This window comes from Maylandia zebra, linkage group LG22 (assembly GCF_041146795.1).
Source record: "Maylandia zebra isolate NMK-2024a linkage group LG22, Mzebra_GT3a, whole genome shotgun sequence".
Classification (NCBI taxonomy): Eukaryota; Metazoa; Chordata; class Actinopteri; order Cichliformes; family Cichlidae; genus Maylandia; species Maylandia zebra.
In genome coordinates this window covers 2935024-2955756 of record NC_135187.1, presented here as the reverse complement: position 1 = coordinate 2955756, position 20733 = coordinate 2935024, and the positions used below count along the sequence as shown (strand labels likewise).

The following is a 20733-nucleotide window of genomic DNA, read 5'->3' as shown; positions in this document are numbered from 1 at the left end:
CTTGGAATAATGAGGAAACAAAGTATTTTGAGTTCAAGAGGTGAGCTTGCATGTATCACTATGAGGTCCAGGAAATCATCAATCAGCTGACAAACTAAATCAAACATAGAGAAAAAAACTTTATTACTGTCAAGTTACACTCAAGAACTGGAAGACTGGATTAGACTTTGCCAGTAAAACATTTAAAAGGTCAAAAACAGTTAAAAGATGAAGTTTTTTCAGCATGACTGGAAGAGAAAATTAAAAGGAGAAAAACTGATCTGATGCAAATCACAACATCTGTCAAAGATGGTGGAGACAAAGTTATGGCACTGATGGTTTTGGCTGTAAGTGTAGCTGGGCCACTGGTATTTACTGATAATGTTACTGCTGATAGAGGTAGCATGTCACAATCTGGGAGGTAGATCGTCTGGAGGAGGATTTGGACCCAAACGCAAGCACGGACGACAGCGTAGCTGTGAGCAAGTTTATTAACAATGAAAGGCAAAATATAAACCAGAGCAGAGCATTCGGTGGGCCTTGAAGGTCTGCACTTCAGTCACATCCTAGTTCTTTGAGTCAGATTCCACTGTGTTGGTGTACACAGTAAAACTGTGAAAATGTGTCCTTGTCCAAAAACTATATTTAAACTAATGTTGTACGATGTTATTATGATGGTATTTGAAGAAGTCATATCAGCTGAGTCATGGCTGCTGTGCAAACAGTGAATGATTTAGTTGAGTTTGTTTGTTTCAGAGTCAGAGAGCCGTGTCTCTCTACAGTCAGAGGTTTTTGTACGGCGCCTCAATGAGTTTGTATCACTGTGGTGGACTTTTGGTGGAGGAACCAGACTGGAATTTGGAAGTAAGTCGAACTTAAACCTCTTTTATTTTATCAGATTTCTTTCTTGTGGTTATCTTGACTTTTCTGTTCAGTGTGCCAGAAAACAAAAATCATTAAAATAGTTTTTAGATCAATTTTCATGAAGACACAAAGTTAGCTTCAGAATAAATGTTAAAATCAATATTAACAAATAATATAAAACATCAGAGTTGACTTGAGGATTATTGAGATATATATATGTCTGGTTAACTCTTGAGAGCTTTTGGTTTTAATTTAGTCTGTTAGAGTCAGAGAGCCGTGTCTCTACAGTCAGAGGTTTTTGTGCAGCGGCTCAGTGAGTTTGTATCACTGTGGTGGACTTTTGGTGGAGGAACCAGACTGGATGTTGGAAGTAAGATTATAATGTTTTTAAAGAAACTACATCGAGGTTTAAATGTTAGCTTTATAACAATGAAGTATTCATGTAGAGGTAATATTATAACCATTGTACACTGGAGGCTGACTCCATCAGCTTTAATTAGATTTTATGTCGACATTTCTGACATAAAGACGATGCATTGTGTAAATAATATAAACTGTCATCAGCCTGTGATTATTTTCTAGTTTGAAATCACAGTCACTGTTTCTAAGATGAATTAAATGTAACTGTCCTCAAGTTAAACAGAGTGAAGATAAAGATTTCTGGTCTTTTACTTAGTCAGTAAAAATGTAGAATTTGCTTAGAAATCATAAAAGCACTACAATAAATGACTGAAACTCACATGAGGTAAGTAGAAAACTTGTGTATTATACAGAACGGAGGTTTTTGAAGCTTAACATCTTGTATAATTGTTGCCATATCTGCTTATTTTATTTCCAGAAGTTAAAGATGGGCATTTGACAGTGTGCAGCACGTCTGGTGTTTCTGTTGTAGCAGATATCATTTCAAATGTCATTAAAATCATGTAAGCAGTAAAAAAAATAATCCACATCATTTAAGTAGTGCTATTAAGTTTCTTATCTCCAACAAGTGATGTGTTATAGATAACTGATGAATTTGAAGCTAAAATTGTTTTTGTAAATGTTTCCACATCTGCTTCTTTTATTTCCAGTGTAGTTTGAACATATTTCAGCTCAAACTGTGTGATGATTCTCTCTGTGCTGATATGCATGAGAGGTTTCTTAAAGGGAAGTGAAACAATGTGTGAGTGAATGACTGGTGGAGCAGAAAAAACACCTGACAGAAACTTCTTAATGGAGAAATTCAAATTGTGGTTCCTGTCCTCTAAGCTGATTGGTGTTTCCTAGGTGATGCCCGCCCCGCCCTGAAGGTGCTGGGTCCCTCCAGTGAGGAGCTGAAACAGGGGAAGGCCACGCTCATGTGTGTGGCCAACAAGGGCTTCCCCTCAGACTGGAGTCTGTCCTGGAAGGTGGATGGCAGTGGCAGCATCAGCTGGGAGGAGAGCAGGAGCCCCGTGGTGCAGGAGAACGACGGCCTCTACAGCTGGAGCAGCACCCTGAGGCTCCCTGCAGACCACTGGATGAAGGTGGGCTCTGTGACCTGTGAGGCCACCCAGGGCTCCCACACTCTAGTCTCAGAGCCACTGATGAGAGACCAGTGTCCCCAGTCCTGAACTATATGTGACTTTTGTGCTGGTCTTACTTTCACACTGCATTCTGTAGCTTTTTTTCCAATTTCTTCTCTCATTTTTCATTGCTTTGTTTAAAGTTTAAAGTTTGTTTAAAGTTTTAAAGAATAAAAAAAATCTACATTAAATAAGAATCGAGTGTTTGTCTTACTTTTGTGGTGATGTCAATATTAAACTCTAAATAATGATTTCCAGGATTCTTATTGGAAACCAGTGTGCTATCTGTAGTCAATATGAGTCGGTAGAATTAAGTCACTTTGAATACATGAAGTTAAGCGAAGTTTATGTTAAAGAATAAGTGCGAATGGGAATTGATAAGAACTTAGAGATTATGATTTTATTACTGAGAATATTGAGCGACACCGCCGTTATTCATGCAAAGTCATTGCATGCTGTTTAATGAATGTTTCAGCATGTTGTAGCTTGTTATATAAAGCAATTTGAGTTCTCAGGTGGAGTAGAAAAGCGCAATATAAGAATGAGTCAAATGATCAGTGTTGAGGTAGGTATCTTAAAGTATTCTATTATGCAGAGTACTTTTTTAAAGTAATGCAGTACATTATTTTGGTGTTTTTCTGTAAAATCACCTGAAACACACCATCTCATAACTATCATTTAACAATAAGAACTTATAGGCTACAGTCCCTCACGCCAATATAAATCCACTATCCATTCACTTAGCTTAACATCACCCTGGATTCTTGATTAGTTTAGCATTAGCATGCTGTCTGTGCAGAAGCTTGCAAGCAATTGAACTTGTGTTACCGGCATAATGTTTAGTTACTTTGTGCTTTAATAAGTACCTCTTAATATATGCTGCAGTGTTACAGTTAAATAATGGATCTATTGGTTCAAAACAATAGTGAGTAAACAGTGATCATGACTTACTTATATATATAGTAGGTGACTTATATATATGTATAGATTCTATATATTGTGCTATTCCTTACTTTTTGTGTTGTCTGCTTTTGTTACTGTTTGTACTGGAGCACTGTAACCAACATAACTGGTGCAGGAAACAGACTGTCATGGTCTGCGGAGGCAGACCGTGCGGAAATGTGTGTGGTGGACCCAGGTGCGAACACAGGCGAGGATGCAGGAGTGGATTTAAACAAAAGCGAGCCGTTTATTATGGCTGATGAAAGGAACAAAACAGAGTGAAGGCAGCATAAGAGTAACAGTTCAAACAGAAACCTAAACTGGACATAAACTAAGGAAAAGCTATGGCTGGAGATACGGAACACAGGGGTGGTAACACAGACGACGCGACACAGACTGTATGAAACACAGAGACTAAATACACATGAGGGGATCAGGGGAAGTGGAGACACATGAGGAAGCAGCTGACAAACATTAACCTAATGACAGGAGCAGTGAAGCTAAATACCAAGAACCAAGAACACACGACTCCTTCCAAAATAAAACAGGAAACATAATGAAACGCAGACATGACAACCAGAGCTTGACAACATAAGACACAGACATGAAACACATGAAGAGCAGGGAAGACTTAACATGGGTTGGAAACACGAGGGGGAATTAATAAGAACTAAAATCACCTAGACATGGTAACAAATGAACTTAGAAAACCTGAAGGGCTTAACATAAACTATAAACATCAAAATGAACTAAAACTCAAAACACTGGGTCATAAGACCCAGGACCGTGACACAGACTGGAATTTGAAATTACGTTTACACTGATTGTAAAAATTAAATATGCATAAGGGTGAATGTTAACATCACAAAGATGTTGTATTCATATAGTAATATGAATATTCCCAGTGGAAACTTACTAAACCAGGTTTGCATAAATTTTTAATTTTATATTAATATTTCTGTCAAACTGAAATGAAAACAAGGTGATGTGTAAATATTATAAACTGTAATCATCTGTAATCATCAACTGTAAAATCAACTGTAATCATAACATAAACTGTCTGTCACGTTTAACTTGTTTCTCCCTTCTTGCTGAAAGCATCACAATAAATATTTGCATTATTACATGAAGAGTGCAGCAAATGGACTGATAGTGAACTTTGGTATGTACTGTGTTAGTTTTCACATTGTATATTAATTGTGCTATTTTGCCAGGTGTAATATAGATAGGTATTTGTAACATAATGTCAAAGACAAAGTTATCAGACTAGTATTGAACAGCAAAAAAGAAAAAAATCTACAAACCTGAGAAAATTGGACTTAAAGTTTCTATTGGAAGTATTTATATAAGTTATGCAGACAATTGTGACTCACTGATTTTGGTGATTTATTGTGTTTTTCTCTTTCTTTAAGAAATGTTTTCATAATGAGCAATATTCAGGAATTGGTTCACATGTATTTGAGCTGCTATGAAGCAGAGGTCAAAGGTCAAAATTTGATTGATTGAGATACAGATAGATTTCCAACTTCTTTTTTGTTTAGCAACAATAACATTTTCACTCTATCACTCTGTGTGTGTGTATGTGTGTGTGTGTGTGTGTGTGTGTGTGTGTGTGTGTGTGTGTGTGTGTGTGTGTGTGTGTCCTCAGTGAACTGTATCAGTCTCTGCAGTATCTTCCAGCTGCAGCAGTCACTTCAGTTTCTGTTCAGTCTGACTGAGGGAGGTTTTTGTACGACTGTTTTTCACTGTGTGAACACCCACTGACTGTTAGGATAGTGCTGACCTACACAGTAATAAACTGCTGCATCTTCAGCCTGGATTCCACTGATGGTCAGAGTGAAGTCAGAGTTTGATCCACTGCCTGTAAAACGAGCTGGAATCCCTGATTCTCGAATGCTAGCATGGTAAATGAGCAGTTTAGGAACTCCTCCATCTTTCTGTTGGTACCAGGCTAAAAGATGAGAACTGCCAGAAACATAAACATTCTGACTGGTCCTACACTTGATGCTCACAGATCCTCCCACAGCAGAGCTCACTGCTCCAGGCTGAGTCACTGTGATCTGTCCTCTGGACTCTGAGGATACAGAGACAAAAACATAAAGCAGCTTCATGGTTTTGTGGGCTTCATTTCAGAGGGACAGATGTTGATAGAGGAGAGGAGTTTGATTCTCTGGACTTTACCTGTGAAGCAGCAGCAGAGGAGAGTCCAGATGAGGACGCAGATCAAAGTCATGTTTTTGATGAGGAGGATTTCTGTGGCTTCTGTTGTGATGAAGGACAGCTGTCAGTCATCCAGTGTTCAACTCTCAGGACTATAAACTCTCCCAGAGCACTGGAGCATGGTGCTGCTGATGCAAAGTGCCTCTCTATGGAAATATTCACAGTGACTCCAGCATGACTTCATAAGCAGTCATCACATTGTGAATTCACAGGTGTCATTTCAATCGGCCAACATGTTTCAAGAAAAATGTAAAATAGTATAATTATAATTTTTTGATCTGGGATGCACTTTCGAGGTCCAAGTATGTTTGTTTTTAGTCTGTTATTTATTCATTCGGGATCTCTAAGTGTTCTCCTTAACAACAAACTGCTGCAGCAGATTAAAAACAGAATTAAACATTCATTCAGCTGCTGCTATAAAAGTCATGATGAATGATATCTTCAGCGCATTGAAACTTTTGGTGTGACTTTCTCCTGGACTGACTCCAACATGCTGTTGTCAGGGTTCCTGGGTCGTTGACCCAGCATTTTCAGTTTGTTTCATGTCTGGTTTATTCTGTTTTGACTCCCTGTTCTTTATGCCAGCCTTTCCCTGTGTGTTACTTCAATTATGTTCAGCTGTTCACTCACCAGTCTCCAATCAGTCATTATTCAGCCAGTGTGTTTAAGTCCTCAGTTTCCACTCACTTACTGTCTTGTCATTGATGTTGTCACTGCTGTCTACGCTGCATGTTTGCCTTTCAGTTCAGTTCAGTCCAGTCAGCCAGTCTTCTTCCCTGTTCTGCTCGTGCGTTCATCCTGCCATTGCAATAAACTCCCTTAATCCTCACCACGAGTGCTGTGTTTGGGTCCCCTCTTCTTCACATCCACACAGCAACCCCTGACAGAATGACAAGACCCGTGCCACGAAGACATGCTTGGGACTCAGCGGACTCTGGCCGGTTCGAGCGGCAGGAGGCAGTGCTCTCCCGCTGGGCGGAGGAGCTCAGGGAGAAACAGCGGCTCTTTGCGGAACGTCTGCGAGGGGACTTGCCTGGCTCTGGGCGGGCCTCGGGGACACTGCGTTCTCCCACCTGCTGCCTCACCTACACCGGAGCATTCGCCGCGGAGAGTGGGCGTCTCTCACTGCGCTTCGGCCTCTCCCTCTATCGCTGCTCCGCTCCTCGCACTCACACTGCCCTCCTCATTCACCAGACCTTCCACCTCGCCGGGGCGCCGGGACTCCATCTAAATCAAAGACTGTTCACTGTGATTACATTCTGGACTATCCAATTACTACTCATTACCATTCTGCCTCCAAAAGAACTGTCTTTCCCTCAGAGGCTCCCATTAAAGACATCAATGCTGCTCAGGCTGATAATTTTCCTCATTTTGCTATTTCTTCACCTACCTGTCAACCTGTCCCAGTTCCTCCATCCCAGGCCATTATTAATTACACCACTAAACCCGATAATTTCTCCCAGTCAATCTTTATTTCTTCACCCATTGTTCAGCCTCTTCCTGCCAGCAGGGCAGCTAAGATTCGGCCTTCCCCTTCACCTGTTTCACCTTCTCAGGTGAAGGCAGCTAAGGCTCAACCTGTCCCTGTAGCACCTACTCGGGCGGCTAGGGCTCAGCACGTACCCGCACCTGCACCAGCCCCTTGGGATGATGCAACTGACGTCCAGCCAGCACCCACTCCTGTGCCAGCTCCTAGGGCGAGGGCAGCTAAGATACAGTCCACTCCTGCACCTGTTCCGGTTCCTCGGGTGGGGGTGACTGGTGTCCAGCTAGTTCCCGTGCCTGTCCCAGTGCCCAGGGTGAGGGCGGCCAGGATTCCACCTGACCTCTTTAGAGGCTCCCACGCCGTCACCTGCAGCTGCTCCACCACCCGGCGGCTCGTCCATGTCAAGTTTGGTGTCAGCAGCCACCTTCCATCCACTGACTGGACTTCCTCGTCGCCCGCCTTCGGACCTGCTCAGTGGCCGCCGCTGTCTTCCTCGTTGCCCGCCTTCGGACCTGCTCAGTGGCCGCCGCTGTCTTCCTCGCAGCCGCCCACCGGACCTGTTTTGGCTCAGCCACTGGCCACGTGGTCGCCCAACACAACAGTTTCTTTTTGGAAATTTAAGTCCTCAGTTTCCACTCGCTCACTGTCTTGTCATTGATGTTGTCACTGCTGTCTACTCTGCTTATTTGCCTTTCACTTCAGTCCAGTCAGCCAGTCTTCTTCCATGTACTGTTTATCCGTTCATCCTGCCATTGCATTAAACATCCTTAATCCTCACCACGAGTTCTCTGTTTGGGTCCACCCTTTTCACAGGGCTATAAACTCTCCACACAGCAACCCCTGACAGCTGTTTAGTAATAGATCAATCACATTAATATAATCAAGATCACAAAGTCGGTTGTCTAACTTTCTGATTGTATTTGAATTGAAAGGTGTGTAGGTTTTACCCACAAGGATTTTTTCGCCAGACACTCAAAAGTAATTGAACAACTGTCTACTACAACCCATTTCATGGAGATATAAGACTTGTTTCCTCATTATTCAAAGATAAGTTAAAAAGATGAAGTATTTTCAGTTCAAAGTTAGCATAAGGTTCAGGAAATCGTCAATCAGCTAATATACTAAACTTTAAAAACCACCCAAGACTTTCAGAGGCCAAGAAATAGGATATTCTTCCATTTTTAAGTCACCTTCTTTCACCTCGACAGAGCATGCATTCCTGTTATTAAATCCTAAACTGAATGCAGAGAGACACACAAACGAGCAGAAACTGAATTTGGATTCAGTAAAGGCCTAGTGGAGAATTATGTAGTTGAGTTTGTTTGTTTCAGAGTCAGAGAGCCGTGTCTCTCTACAGTTTTGTCTCAAAATAGCTGATAACTATTCACTGATAGCTGCTAACATCTGCAAACAAATATAATTCTATAAAGTTGTTCTATATAGTGTGTAACTGTTAATATAGAGGGTTATTAAATTTATTGCTAATGAAATTGTAACCCAGTGTTAAAAACGGGATTAAAAGCATAAATATTGATACTCTTTTGATTAAAATACTCATTTCACAATGGGAATAAATATTGATAAAAAGCAATTAAATATAATAAATGCTGATAATAAGCATGTAAACATAAGTTTAATCAATATGTGGATAAATGGTGTGGAGGCAGGACTGACCCTCCCCCAATCTGTGTGCGCTGCTCGGACACCTGTGTGTGCCTTCATGTACCAATCAGCTACGCTAGAGATACAGATGGAAGGAGAAAGAAGCTATCTGGATAGTAAAAGCCTTTTTGGCGAAAGTACTTGGAGAGTATTAGTGAATTCTGAAGGCCATGCAAGCACTGTGAAGCCCTGTATAGCATTTGCTGCTTCACATGGGGCCTGTCTCAATATGCGTACTTGTAAGGGTCTGAACAGAGTTTCATCATGTTATTGTTGCACTATTATGTTCCGCCACATGTTGTTATTACATGGGTTGATTAAGGTAAACATTAGGCTGACATGTGGGGCCACAGCTGAAACTCTTCTGGGCCAGCACAGGACCACCATTGTATCTGCAGCTGGCCTTGTGCTGGCCCATGTGTGGGCCACCTCTGGCAAACCTGATCTGGGCCACCAAAGGGCCGTCATTCTTTGCAGTATGTGGGCCATGTGTAAGCACATTGTGTGGGCCAGATCAGGGCCATAACAATTTTACTGTGTGGGTAATAGTTTATGTTACACTTCTTTTGCTCCAAATCACATTTTATTCACTACTGTTGTGTTTCTACCTCATTGTAAATAAAGTCATTGTCCACACGACAGCTCGGAGTCTGTTTTGGGTTCACTCCACGCTCTGGCGACAGCCCTGACACTTGATTAGATGTTATGGCTTTGTTCCACTGCGGTTATCAAAGGTCATGACTAAGATTCATCTTGGTATCTGTTACTGGCCCACGTTTGTTCTTTAGTTAATTATATATTTGCAAGTTGAAAACAACATGCATGAGATAGCAGTGGGACACATATTTGTGTTGAAGGGCTTTATTTTGTGTGTGTCCTCAGTGAACTGTATCAGTCTCTGCAGTATCTTCCAGCTGCAGCAGTCACTTCAGTTTCTGTTCAGTCTGACTGAGGGAGGTTTTTGTACGACTGTTTTTCACTGTGTGAACACATACTGACTGTTGATAACATGAAAACTCTGACAGTAATAAACTGCTGCATCTTCAGCCTGGACTCCACTGATGGTCAGAGCGAAGTCAGAGTTTGATCCACTGCCTGTAAAACGAGCTGGAATCCCTGATATTCTCTCATGAGCACGCTTAATGAGCAGTTTGGGAACTCCTCCATCTTTCTGTTTGTACCAGGCTAAATAGTGATAGTTGCTATAAACATAAACATCCTGACTGGTCCGACACTTGATGCTCACAGTTGCTCCCACAGCAGAGCTCACTGCTCCAGGCTGAGTCACTGTGATCTGTCCTCTGGACTCTGAGGACACAGAGACAAAAACATAAAGCAGCTTCATGGTTTTGTGGGCTTCATTTCAGAGGGACAGATGTTGATAGAGGAGAGGAGTTTGATTCTCTGGACTTTACCTGTGAAGCAGCAGCAGAGGAGAGTCCAGATGAGGACGCAGATCAAAGTCATGTTTTTGATGAGGAGGATTTCTGTGGCTTCTGTTGTGATGAAGGACAGCTGTCAGTCATCCAGTGTTCAACTCTCAGGACTATAAACTCTCCCAGAGCACTGGAGCATGGTGCTGCTGATGCAAAGTGCCTCTCTATGGAAATTTGTTGACTCAGTCCAGTGCATGTGTGACATAGACATAAGGTTCAAGTTAAATCCCGCTAAATGGGACATTGGCACCACCTACTGTTGCAAATGTCAACCTGCAGTAACCACCAAGTGCAAGGAATTCTGGGTAAACCTCAGAGTAATGGAGGATTCCCAAAGAGGTAACGAATGTGCAAATGTGGTGGACAGAAAAATCATGTTGCTAGCTGTAACAGTAATACAAGTTGACCCAGTTATTTTTGGTTAAACATTATTTATTTATTGGTTATTTCTTAAATCCTTATGTTGGGTTAAACGTTTGTTTATGTGAGACTTGTTTATCAGTAAAGAGACTGGAGTATAGCTAGCTAACTCTGATGCCGCATTTTCACACAGGGCCCACGCTGATTGTCCACAAGAATTAAAACCATTCTACTTGTTTCCCTTTGTAATGAATGCAGGTATGTGACTGTGCACTACTGTTTAGAGTATGATATACATTATTTTATGTACAGCTCTAAGGAAGCACCTTAATGTAGCTTAAATATGTTTTAGTATTTTTCTGTATTCCTTTTGTTCAGGAAATTTAAGTTGCAGATTATTTCTGTTAAGATTCTTCTATTTTATTTGCATAGATTTAACCACTATATGATCACACTGCCAGTGTAAATGCAATCCTCAGAGTAATGGAGGATTTCTGTAGAGGGCTCACGCTGATTGTCCGCAAGAGTTAAAACCATTCTACTTGTTGCCTGTTGTTGTGAATGCAGATGCTGAATAAAAAGGGCTGTTGCTGCAAAATCGACCTGACCCCGTTCATTCATTTAAAGGCCTGAGAAGACACAATACAGAGGTCACACATGGTGCAGTTCGTCAGTGATCTGTTTTCAAAAATATTTTTACAGAACTTTGCACTTGAAAATAGAAGCTGAAAAATCATGAATTTAAATGTGCACAGATATAACTGAATTTAGGTCAGCAAGGATGAAAATCAGACGACCACAGTAACTGAAAGCACCGTCAGCACACCTAGTTCTAATTCTGGGAACATTTAAAAGATCTGCATCTGTTGACCTGAGAGGCTGACGGGGTTGTAAACAGTGAGTATGTCAGAGATGTACTTAGAGGCCAAACTACTGAAAGCTTTGTGAAGTAATAAAACTATTTTTTTCTGAAATGTTTTCATTATTGTTTGCAAATAGAAATTATTTATGCATTTTTAAAAAAAAACTATTATATTTAGAAGTGACATTTTGAAACTCCCTTCTACTCCCTAGAAACAAAAAAGGCACTTTGGCTGAAAATGAGTCACCAAACAAATGTTATTTACAAAGCATTTGACCCATTTAAGCAAAACTGAACAAACCTCCATACTTCAACAAAAAAATTTCAACTGTTTAAAACATGACTTGATTGAAGGTTCCACAACAGCTTCTACTGTAGTGATTTCTTTATGTATTTAGTCTAATGTGCGGTGATCGTGGCTCAAGAGTTGGCAGTTCATCTTGCACTCGGAAGGTTGCCGGTTCGAGCCTGGCTTGGACAGTCTCGGTTGTTGTGTCCTTGGGTGAGACACTTCACCTGCCTCTTACTGGTGTTGGCCAGAGGGGCCGATGGTGCGATATGGCAGCCTCGCTTCTGTCAGTCTGCCCCAGGGTAGCTGTGGCTACAACTGTAGCTGCCTCCACCAGTGTGTGAATGTGAGAGTGTGAAGCGCTTTGAGGGTCTCGAAAAGCGCTATATAAATGCAATCCATTATTATTATTAATGCTGTTTCAAAGTAGAAGAAAAAATCTGAATTGATTATCATTGTTTTGATAATTTGATTTCTGGATTTCACAGCAGTTTCACATGCTGACTGTTGGAATTGATGTTTTTATATTGTCATTTATGCTTAGAAATATATATATATACATTTGTATGCTGATAAAAATCAGATCCTTGTTAGGTCTGATAAGATTCTGTGTGCGCTTGTGTACCATCAGATGAGAGGAAGCAGTCTCGATGTTATAATTCTATTATAGCTTTTGAAACCAGACGGTTCCATTTTCTTAAAGGTTCGAGAGGTCACACCTTTAAATATGTATTTGAGACATGACCTATTGCAGGTTCATGTTTTTATATTTTAGTAAGACGTTTACTTCCGCTTTTCTGCATACAGTTTAAGTTCATTCAAAGGTCGTATGACTGTGTATAGTTTGGCTGGAAACACACACACACACACATTCACCCACACACAGACACTGATGTTGTTCAGAGATGTTGCTTAAGAATGTCACGTGTATTTGTAATTGCATATTCATGAATGATTGCTTGCTGACAATAAAAAGGGCTGTAGCGAAGGAATCAGGCGAAGTTGGTTGAGTTCAGGTGAAGGAATCTTTTCCTCAGCTTTGACTGACTTCTCTCACGAGCCACAAAGACAAAGAGCTCTGTCTTGACTTGTTTTGTCGTGCAGTTAGTTGGTCTCGTGTTCCAGCGGGGTTTGTGCCTAGATAAACCCAACACTGACGTTGGACACACTAGTATGGAAGCCCGTTTCCGCCACTAAAAAAAAAAAAAAGGATCCATAACTCAAAATTTCAAGTTATTTTCTCAAAATTCTGAGTTACTTTCTCGAAATTTCGACATATTAACTCGAAATTTCGATTTATTAACTCAAAATTTTGAGAAAAGTAACTCTAAATTTCGAGTTAGCGCTGCCAATCAGTAATCTATGTGAATGATGTCATTTCCTCGTTACCCGGAAGCTGAAGCCCTCAGCTACAAATGCTACAGCTAAGCTAGGTATTACATCCAGTCGTGAATGCACAGATTGCTGAGTGTTTTCAGCCTGGCTTCACAAATGATGAAATCCCTGTGTTATTAGCTGAATCACATGGTGTTACTATCAGCAAACGTACTCGTGAAAGCGCCAATTTGTTGCGATCCGTTTTTGAGTGCGCGTTCCTCTGCGCCATATGCTTCCGGGTAACAAGAAAGGGACCTCATTCACGTATATTTTTGATTGGCAGAGCTAACTCGAAATTTTGAGAAAAGTAACTCGAAATTTTGAGAAAAGTAACTTGAAATTTTGAGTTATATTTCTTGAAATTTCGAGTTACTTTTCTCGAAATTTCGAGTTATGGATACTAGCTTTTTTGTTTTTATTTAGTGGCGGAAACGGGCTTCCATACACTGGAGACTGCAGATTCTGCTTCTTGTTTCACATGTAAGGACGTGATGGTCTCTAGCCTGAGCGGTAGGCACCGATCACTAACATCAACAGCAAGAACTTAAAGCATGCATCTCCAGCTCAGTACAGACCAAACATGATCCCAAAGTTAAACAAACATGAGATAAAACCATAGACAAAGATGGACTTGGTGAAATCTGGAAGTAGTAACTGCTGTTCGTTGCCATACTGCCACCTTGTGACGGAAGTTGGCAACATCAGGAAAGTGTGACTTACCTTAATCAAGAACATTCAACAAAACACAGATTCAAAAGTAAAAGACAAGAGAACATGTTTACGGTCAGCCTAACATCCTGAGAGGAAACTTAGTTCAGATGGAAAACTCCATTGTTGAATTAAGTTTATGATTTAACCACACGGGTGTACTGGTGAAGGTGAAGGATTTCTCAAGTTTTGCTTTGTACTGTGGTAGTTTTCTCCCTGAATATTAACAGTGATAGTTTGTCAGGTGTAACATAGTCAAGTAGTTGTAATGTGGCTATATTATCATGTTCACTGTGGATGTGATGGGATGTTCAGTTATGTTTTAGTCTCTAGTCCAGGTCGGCCGTAATCAGCACTAGGTTTTGAAGATGTCCAGTGCTTGTCAAGACTATTTAAACACAAGGACAATTCAGTTTCAAATTATAGGATGATCCAATATTCCAGTTTAAGACAAAGTAATCATTGAAGCTAGAATTTAACAGTGAAAAAAGACAGAAGGGGAAATTTAATTATTTTACTAATTCTAACTTCATGTTTTCATTGGAAGCTGAATTTGTTACTGTCAAAGAGATGTATTACAGTGACTCGCTGACTTTGAAGACTTAATTAAAATGAAATTTTTTTGAGTAATGTCATGTTTTCTTTTCAGTCAAACAAAATGTTATTTTTCATTATGATGCATTGTGAAATTTCCTTTGTGTTTTTTTTTTTATATCAGCTCATTTGACTGGAGTACCATCAATTACAGTTTCACTCTATGAGTGTGTGTGTGTGTGTGTGTGTGTGTGTGTGTGTGTGTGTGTGTGTGTGTGTGTGTGTGTGTGTGTGTGTGTGTCCTCAGTGAACTGTATCAGTCTCTGCAGTATCTTCCAGCTGCAGCAGTCACTTCAGTTTCTGTTCAGTCTGACTGAGGGAGGTTTTTGTACGACTGTTTTTCACTGTGTGAACACCCACTGACTGTTAGGATAGTGTTCACTCTGACAGTAATAAACTGCTGCATCTTCAGCCTGGACTCCACTGATGGTCAGAGTGAAGTCAGAGTTTGATCCACTGCCTGTAAAACGATCTGGAATCCCTGAATCTCGAGTGGTAGCAGAGTGAATGAGACGTTTGGGGGAGTTTCCATCTACCTGTTGGTACCAGGCTAAACGCTTAGAGTCATAAACATTCTGACTGGTCGTACACTTGATGCTCACAGTTGCTCCCACAGCAGAGCTCACTGCTCCAGGCTGAGTCACTGTGATCTGTCCTCTGGACTCTGAGGACACAGAGACAAAAACATAAAGCAGCTTCATGGTTTTGTGGGCTTCATTTCAGAGGGACAGATGTTGATAGAGGAGAGGAGTTTGATTCTCTGGACTTTACCTGTGAAGCAGCAGCAGAGGAGAGTCCAGATGAGGACGCAGATCAAAGTCATGTTTTTGATGAGGAGGATTTCTGTGGCTTCTGTTGTGATGAAGGACAGCTGTCAGTCATCCAGTGTTCAACTCTCAGGACTATAAACTCTCCCAGAGCACTGGAGCATGGTGCTGCTGATGCAAAGTGCCTCTCTATGGAAATGCCTTTTTTTGCACAGTAATCCATCCATATACAAAAATTTGCATGAAAAACGCAAAAATGTTAATACTTCACCAAGTGTAAATTTTTCAGATAGCAAGAAAATATCATTACTTATTAATTTTTCATTTCTGTAATTTAATAATTATAATTTGTGCACATTTGTCTATTTAAGAAAAAATTCTCCTATAATTGCTGATTATGCGTGGGGTAGAATAACACAATCTTTATATGTAAATATACTAATAGATTTGCTGCAGACTAAAAGTAAGTGAAGGTACAACCCACTGGACCATATTCAACAGGGACACACTTCACATAGGATTCATTACGTCTGACTAAAATTAATGCAAAGGATCACACTTAATGACCGTGGACTTATACTTTAGTATTCATAAATCAATGTAAAATGTGTTATTAGTTATTTATCTTAGGAGTCTGGAAATAAAGCGACTGGACCTCTGTAAGTTCTTGAGGATGTTTCATCCGAGAAGTTTCTTTGGTTCTAAAAGGCAAATGGTGGAAAGTCCCAGATTTTCCCTTAAGAGGGACATTGATCCACCATTGATTATGTGCCCCATCACACGAGCCAACCGAAATATGTTGAAGATCACAATGAATTAAATTTCCACTTTTTCCTGTAATCCTAATTTCTCTAAATGTCTAAACGTCTTTCTGTAAAGACTGTTAACATAGGACTGAGTAAGGAGGGACTCTGTGACTCATCTGCTGCTCTAGTTTCTAGTCAGACGTTGCCAGGACAGGACCCTTCATCCCTTAAAATGATGAAGCAAATCTGTCAGTTAAAACTCATTTTAAACTGAGCTAAGTCATAAATACAGTTATAGCATTTGTATAAAACTAAAATGCTTGAAAATCAGAAGAAAACTCAGCAACCTTTGATGATTTTAATTCAAATTAAGATAAATACCTCTGGCTGCGTAGACAATGCTCATGTTGCAGGAGTAATGTCCTTGGTTTGACTCTATGCTTTTTTCTTGAAGCTTCTTTATTGAGCTCGACTTCTGTGAAATGTGTCACATGTAAAGCATTTAATTTATTAATAAACGACAATAAACCTTTCAACTGATCAGCCGTGGACATGTCTGTAAAGCTGTATAACAGTGCTGCTCTCTGGTGGCCTGTGTGTGGTATTACACACACGTGCTGATCAGCTGTTACTGAAGCACTCACTATAATCAGTTATTCATCATATGGCTATAATGTAAATGCGTGAGGAATAATCTTTATTATATAGTTTTTATAAATTGTATTTTTCTTTGAATCAGATAGAAAAACAACATGCATTGTATTTTTTGCTTGCAAATATCTTTATGTTTTTATGCGATTTACAGGGTTTTTTGCATTATATGAAACATTTCTTCTCACCCACTCTCTCTCGCTCATCTTCTTTCTGTGTTTCTTTCTCATTTCTGGCACAAAGATGACAAAGATTTAAAAAAAAATAATACTAATAATAATCCTTTTTATTACTTGCATCTCACTGAGCGAGCTGTTAGCTTCCATTGGACATTATCTGTCACAATAAAACTAAATCTGTACTTTTGTTCTGGGGGATTATAATGACAGCAGTGTAATGACCTCAATGAAAGTTCTGACTCTTCTGAAGCATCGAGAACTCTGTGTTAGGTCCAGTATATCAGTCTGGGAGGCAGGGACTTACAGACATGATGGGAAAGATACTGTTCCTTGTTTACCCCTGAATAAGACAACATTATTAACCTGAGTGACATGAGACCACTCTCTTTCCCTTTGTTCTTTTCTCTCCTCGTTGGTTATTCAGCTCAAACAAATGGAAAGCAGCCCCAACGTTGTTTTGTACAGAAAGGCTGATTGGATCTGGTAATATTTGGTGGTTACCGTGTTTTGAATCAAAATATCCAAAAACTTGGAAAACTGGGGTATTCAAATAATTTCATATTTCCTGCTCATGGACGTATTACATCATGCGGCGCTCATGGATTAATAACCCTGTCATAATGTGGCAATGACAAAAACACATCTTGTATTTAGTCACAGGACTTGTTTGCAGTTGTGAATAAAACTTTTCTGTCTGCTCGTCTTCTCTCCATCCCTCCCTCTGTTCTCCCTCCTCACTGCTCCCTCTTCTCCTCCTGGGCTTCTTTGTTGATGACGTTTTTGAAGAGCGTGATCAGCGGCCTCTGGCTGCGCTCGTCCCAGCTCTTCATGAACCCGCCGTAACGCTTGCTTGCCGGCAGGCCGCCCCAGCGAAAGTGCTTCATCTTGTACATTTCATCTTTTTTCTCATGGCTGTCATCTGGCACCTCCTCCTGGCCCCCCTCTGCTAACTTCCCCTCGTTATCGTCCATCGTCATCATCTCACCAGCGAGCTCCCGCTTTTTCATCTCACCGGGGAAAAGCTCCGCCGACTCCTCCTCCAGACCGTTGGTGGTATAGATTTTAATCGGGCGGCGTTTTCGCCCAACAGGCTTCCCCCAGCGGAAATGCTCCATGGAGTAGGAGCGTTTGGCCTGAGGAGAGGAGAAGAAGGGCGGAGGGAAAGGTAAAAGAGAAAGAGGGCCCGATGGGGGAGGAGGCTGCAGGTGGGCATCACCAGGGATGATGGGCTTCTCGTTGTTTTCATAGTGGCAAAGCTGAATACACTCCTGCAGGACAAAACGTGCAAACCATCAAAGGCTATCATCTGACCAAATTTTAGATGATAACGTTTTCCCATAATTCCCTTTGCTCCAATCTCAAATGATGGGAGTTCAGGCGTCCCAGGCTGAAAACCCACCCATGCTGAGTCTACCAGTGAAACCCAGTAAATGACTTCACAGTGACTCATCTCATATATACAGTCCATCATGATGCTGCATCAAATTAATGATTTGTTTGTGGCCTTGAATTTATGTTCTGTCCCTCGTTTTCTGTCATTTCTATAACATTTTACATCAAGACGTCAGTTATCGATCAGAAACGCTGAATGGTGGAATCACCTCTGTAATTCTACTTCAGCAGCACTGACAAATCTGTCTGTATGCAACCTTGGGCCCTTAAAATCATCTGTGCACGGTAAACTTCTCACTTCTCACTATTTATCCTCAGCTCTTCTTGGCCTGCAGTTTCACAGCTTTGGTTCAGCCTCAGTGTGTGTGCGTTTACCATCATGCTCCTCTCTGAGTTGACCTCCTGACAGACGGGATGGTCCCAGCATTGACTTTCAGCTCCTCTGGCCACGTCCACTACTATTACAGCCACCAATAGCAACACAGGACACATTCTCTGTGCATCTGCTGTTGAAATACACAGTACAAGACAACCACAGTTACAGTCAGGTTAAGTTCATCCTGGCTTTAAATCAGTGTCTTCTTCCAAAATGCACTCTGATAAGATAAGATAAGATAAGATAAGATAAGATAATTGTAATTAAACAATAGGTTAGGTTAAGAGGTCAAAAGGTAAGACATTTATAGTGCAAAAATCAAATTATTCTCAAATTTCTTTCGATATATTCACCAATATTCTAGTTTCTAAACTCTACAGAGTTATATATATATATATATATATATATATATATATATATATATATATATATATATATATATATAGTCCCATATTTCCACAGGGAGACAGAATGAAAACACACATGAACAAAATTTCACATGACAGAAGTAAGAAGTAAATGTCAAAAAATGGAATGAAAATGTGAATCAGGCATAAAATAATTTTTTAAATGACACATTTTGTTCATGTTGTCTTCTATCAAAAGCTTGCGACATGTGTCATTGCATTGCTGTATTTATACGCAGTATGCATTCCTAAACATTACATTTATACCAATCAAACATCAGAGAAACCACTTTTTCACTTTTTTATGTTAAGTTAAAGCATTTTTTTAAAATAAAATACAAAATTAAGAATATACGCAACAGAGTAACAAAGTACAATTCTCTCAAACATTCACATCACTGTAAAATGCTGAAATTTTTAATATAAAATTATCTTCATTACATATAAACAATCTGTTCTGTTGCTTTTGCTTTAGCTGTTATATCTTAGAATATTAAAATAAATAAAAGACTATAAAGTAAATAAATAACAACACATAATGAAGACACTCACCACCTGCCCTCTGACTCTCTGTCTGATGCAGTTTGTTGTTTAGCAGTGAAACAGATTTCTGCTGTTCTGTTCCTCTGATGCACTGACTGATTTTATACTCTGTCACCAAAGCACAAACATACCAATGATGACGTTCTTACTTCCTCCCATCGCTCGACCCCTCCAAACAGGGACACTCATCGTTCTTTCGCTCAAGCTCGCAGGGCTAAACTTTCTTGGAAAAGCAGTCGGACATTATTTATATATTTTTTAAATGTCTGACAGGTCACATCTAAAATCCCACAGAAATATCTCTGAATCTCTCACAACTAACAGGTTTGTCTGTGATTGCTGAAAAAAATATATGTTTATTTAAAAGCCTGATTTATGGACTTTTAAAAGACTTGGGGACTTTTGTGGACATTTTTGTTTTCTTTTTTAATGAAGCTGTAAAACGTCCTTTTGTTGGGTTGTGTGCATATTAAAATAACTAGTTTTTAATATTTTAATTGTAACATCTTGCATCCTCTGTAAGAACTTCATAGTCAGCGTTTGGCTTTGTGGGTCAGTCATGTTTGACAAAAACAACCATCAGATGTACTGAAGTCCTGTGTTGACACTCGTGATGTTCAGACCACGAAGCCTGTCCTGACTCTGCTTCAAAGTTACTTCCCCACAGTAAACACGTTGCCATATTCACGCTTCATCCGCCTTCCACAATCTTTATATTCGCTCCTGCATGATGCAATATTGATCAGCATAGAGGTTAACTTAGTGGCGCACAGAACTGCACAGCAAAAACAGTCTACATCTCTCTCCCTCTGTGAAGCTGTGCATGAGGTGTCTCCAGTGTGATTGTGTGTTCATTTGCAAGTGTAGCTGCAGCTTGTGATGGATTGACCCAGAGCAGAGGATTCAGTCACACTGCTATTCCAACCAATCACACCGTCACCCCCCTGTAGGATTTGCAGTGAACTTGTTCGTTCTGAAGGAGTCTGAAGAGTGTGTCACGTTCCTGGTCTTTTGACCCAGCGTTTTGAGTTTTCGTTCATTTGGATGTTATGTTTTAGTTCTTTAGGGTAGCTAAGTTCATTTGTTTATTAGTTTCTCTTTGTGTTTTCTACCCCTGTATTTAAGTTTCCCTCTCCCTGTTTCATGCTGCGCGTCTTATGTTGTCAAGTTTATATTGTCTTATCTGCGTCTCATGTTTCCTGTTTTATTCTGAAGGTCTGTGTTCTATGTCAGTGTAGTCAGCTTTGCTTCCTTTGTCTCGTTATGTCAGAATAGTGTCAGCTGTTTCCCCATGTGTTTCCACTTCCCCTAATCACCCTTGTGTGTATTTAGTCTGTGTGTTTCTGTTC

At 40.3% G+C, this 20733-nt stretch overlaps 1 protein-coding gene and 1 gene segment (V, D, J or C); one reads left to right on the top strand and one right to left on the bottom strand.

Moving 5' to 3' along the window:
* The first annotated feature begins 716 nt into the window (after positions 1-716).
* On the top strand, positions 717-2578 carry LOC112429788 (Ig kappa-b4 chain C region-like). The segment is given in 2 exon segments: positions 717-843; positions 2110-2578. A coding segment is annotated over 1 exon segment (255 nt).
* Positions 2579-16622: 14044 nt separating this feature from the next.
* LOC101481156 (pro-opiomelanocortin-like) lies at positions 16623-19425 on the bottom strand. Its single transcript, XM_012915702.2, has 3 exons — positions 19394-19425; positions 18434-18564; positions 16623-17934 (listed from the first exon to the last, which is right to left on the bottom strand). The coding sequence occupies exons 2-3, from the start codon at positions 18548-18550 to the stop codon at positions 17401-17403; spliced, it is 651 nt and encodes a 216-aa protein (XP_012771156.1). The 5' UTR covers positions 18551-18564; positions 19394-19425; the 3' UTR covers positions 16623-17400.
* Between the last annotated feature and the right edge of the window lie 1308 nt (positions 19426-20733).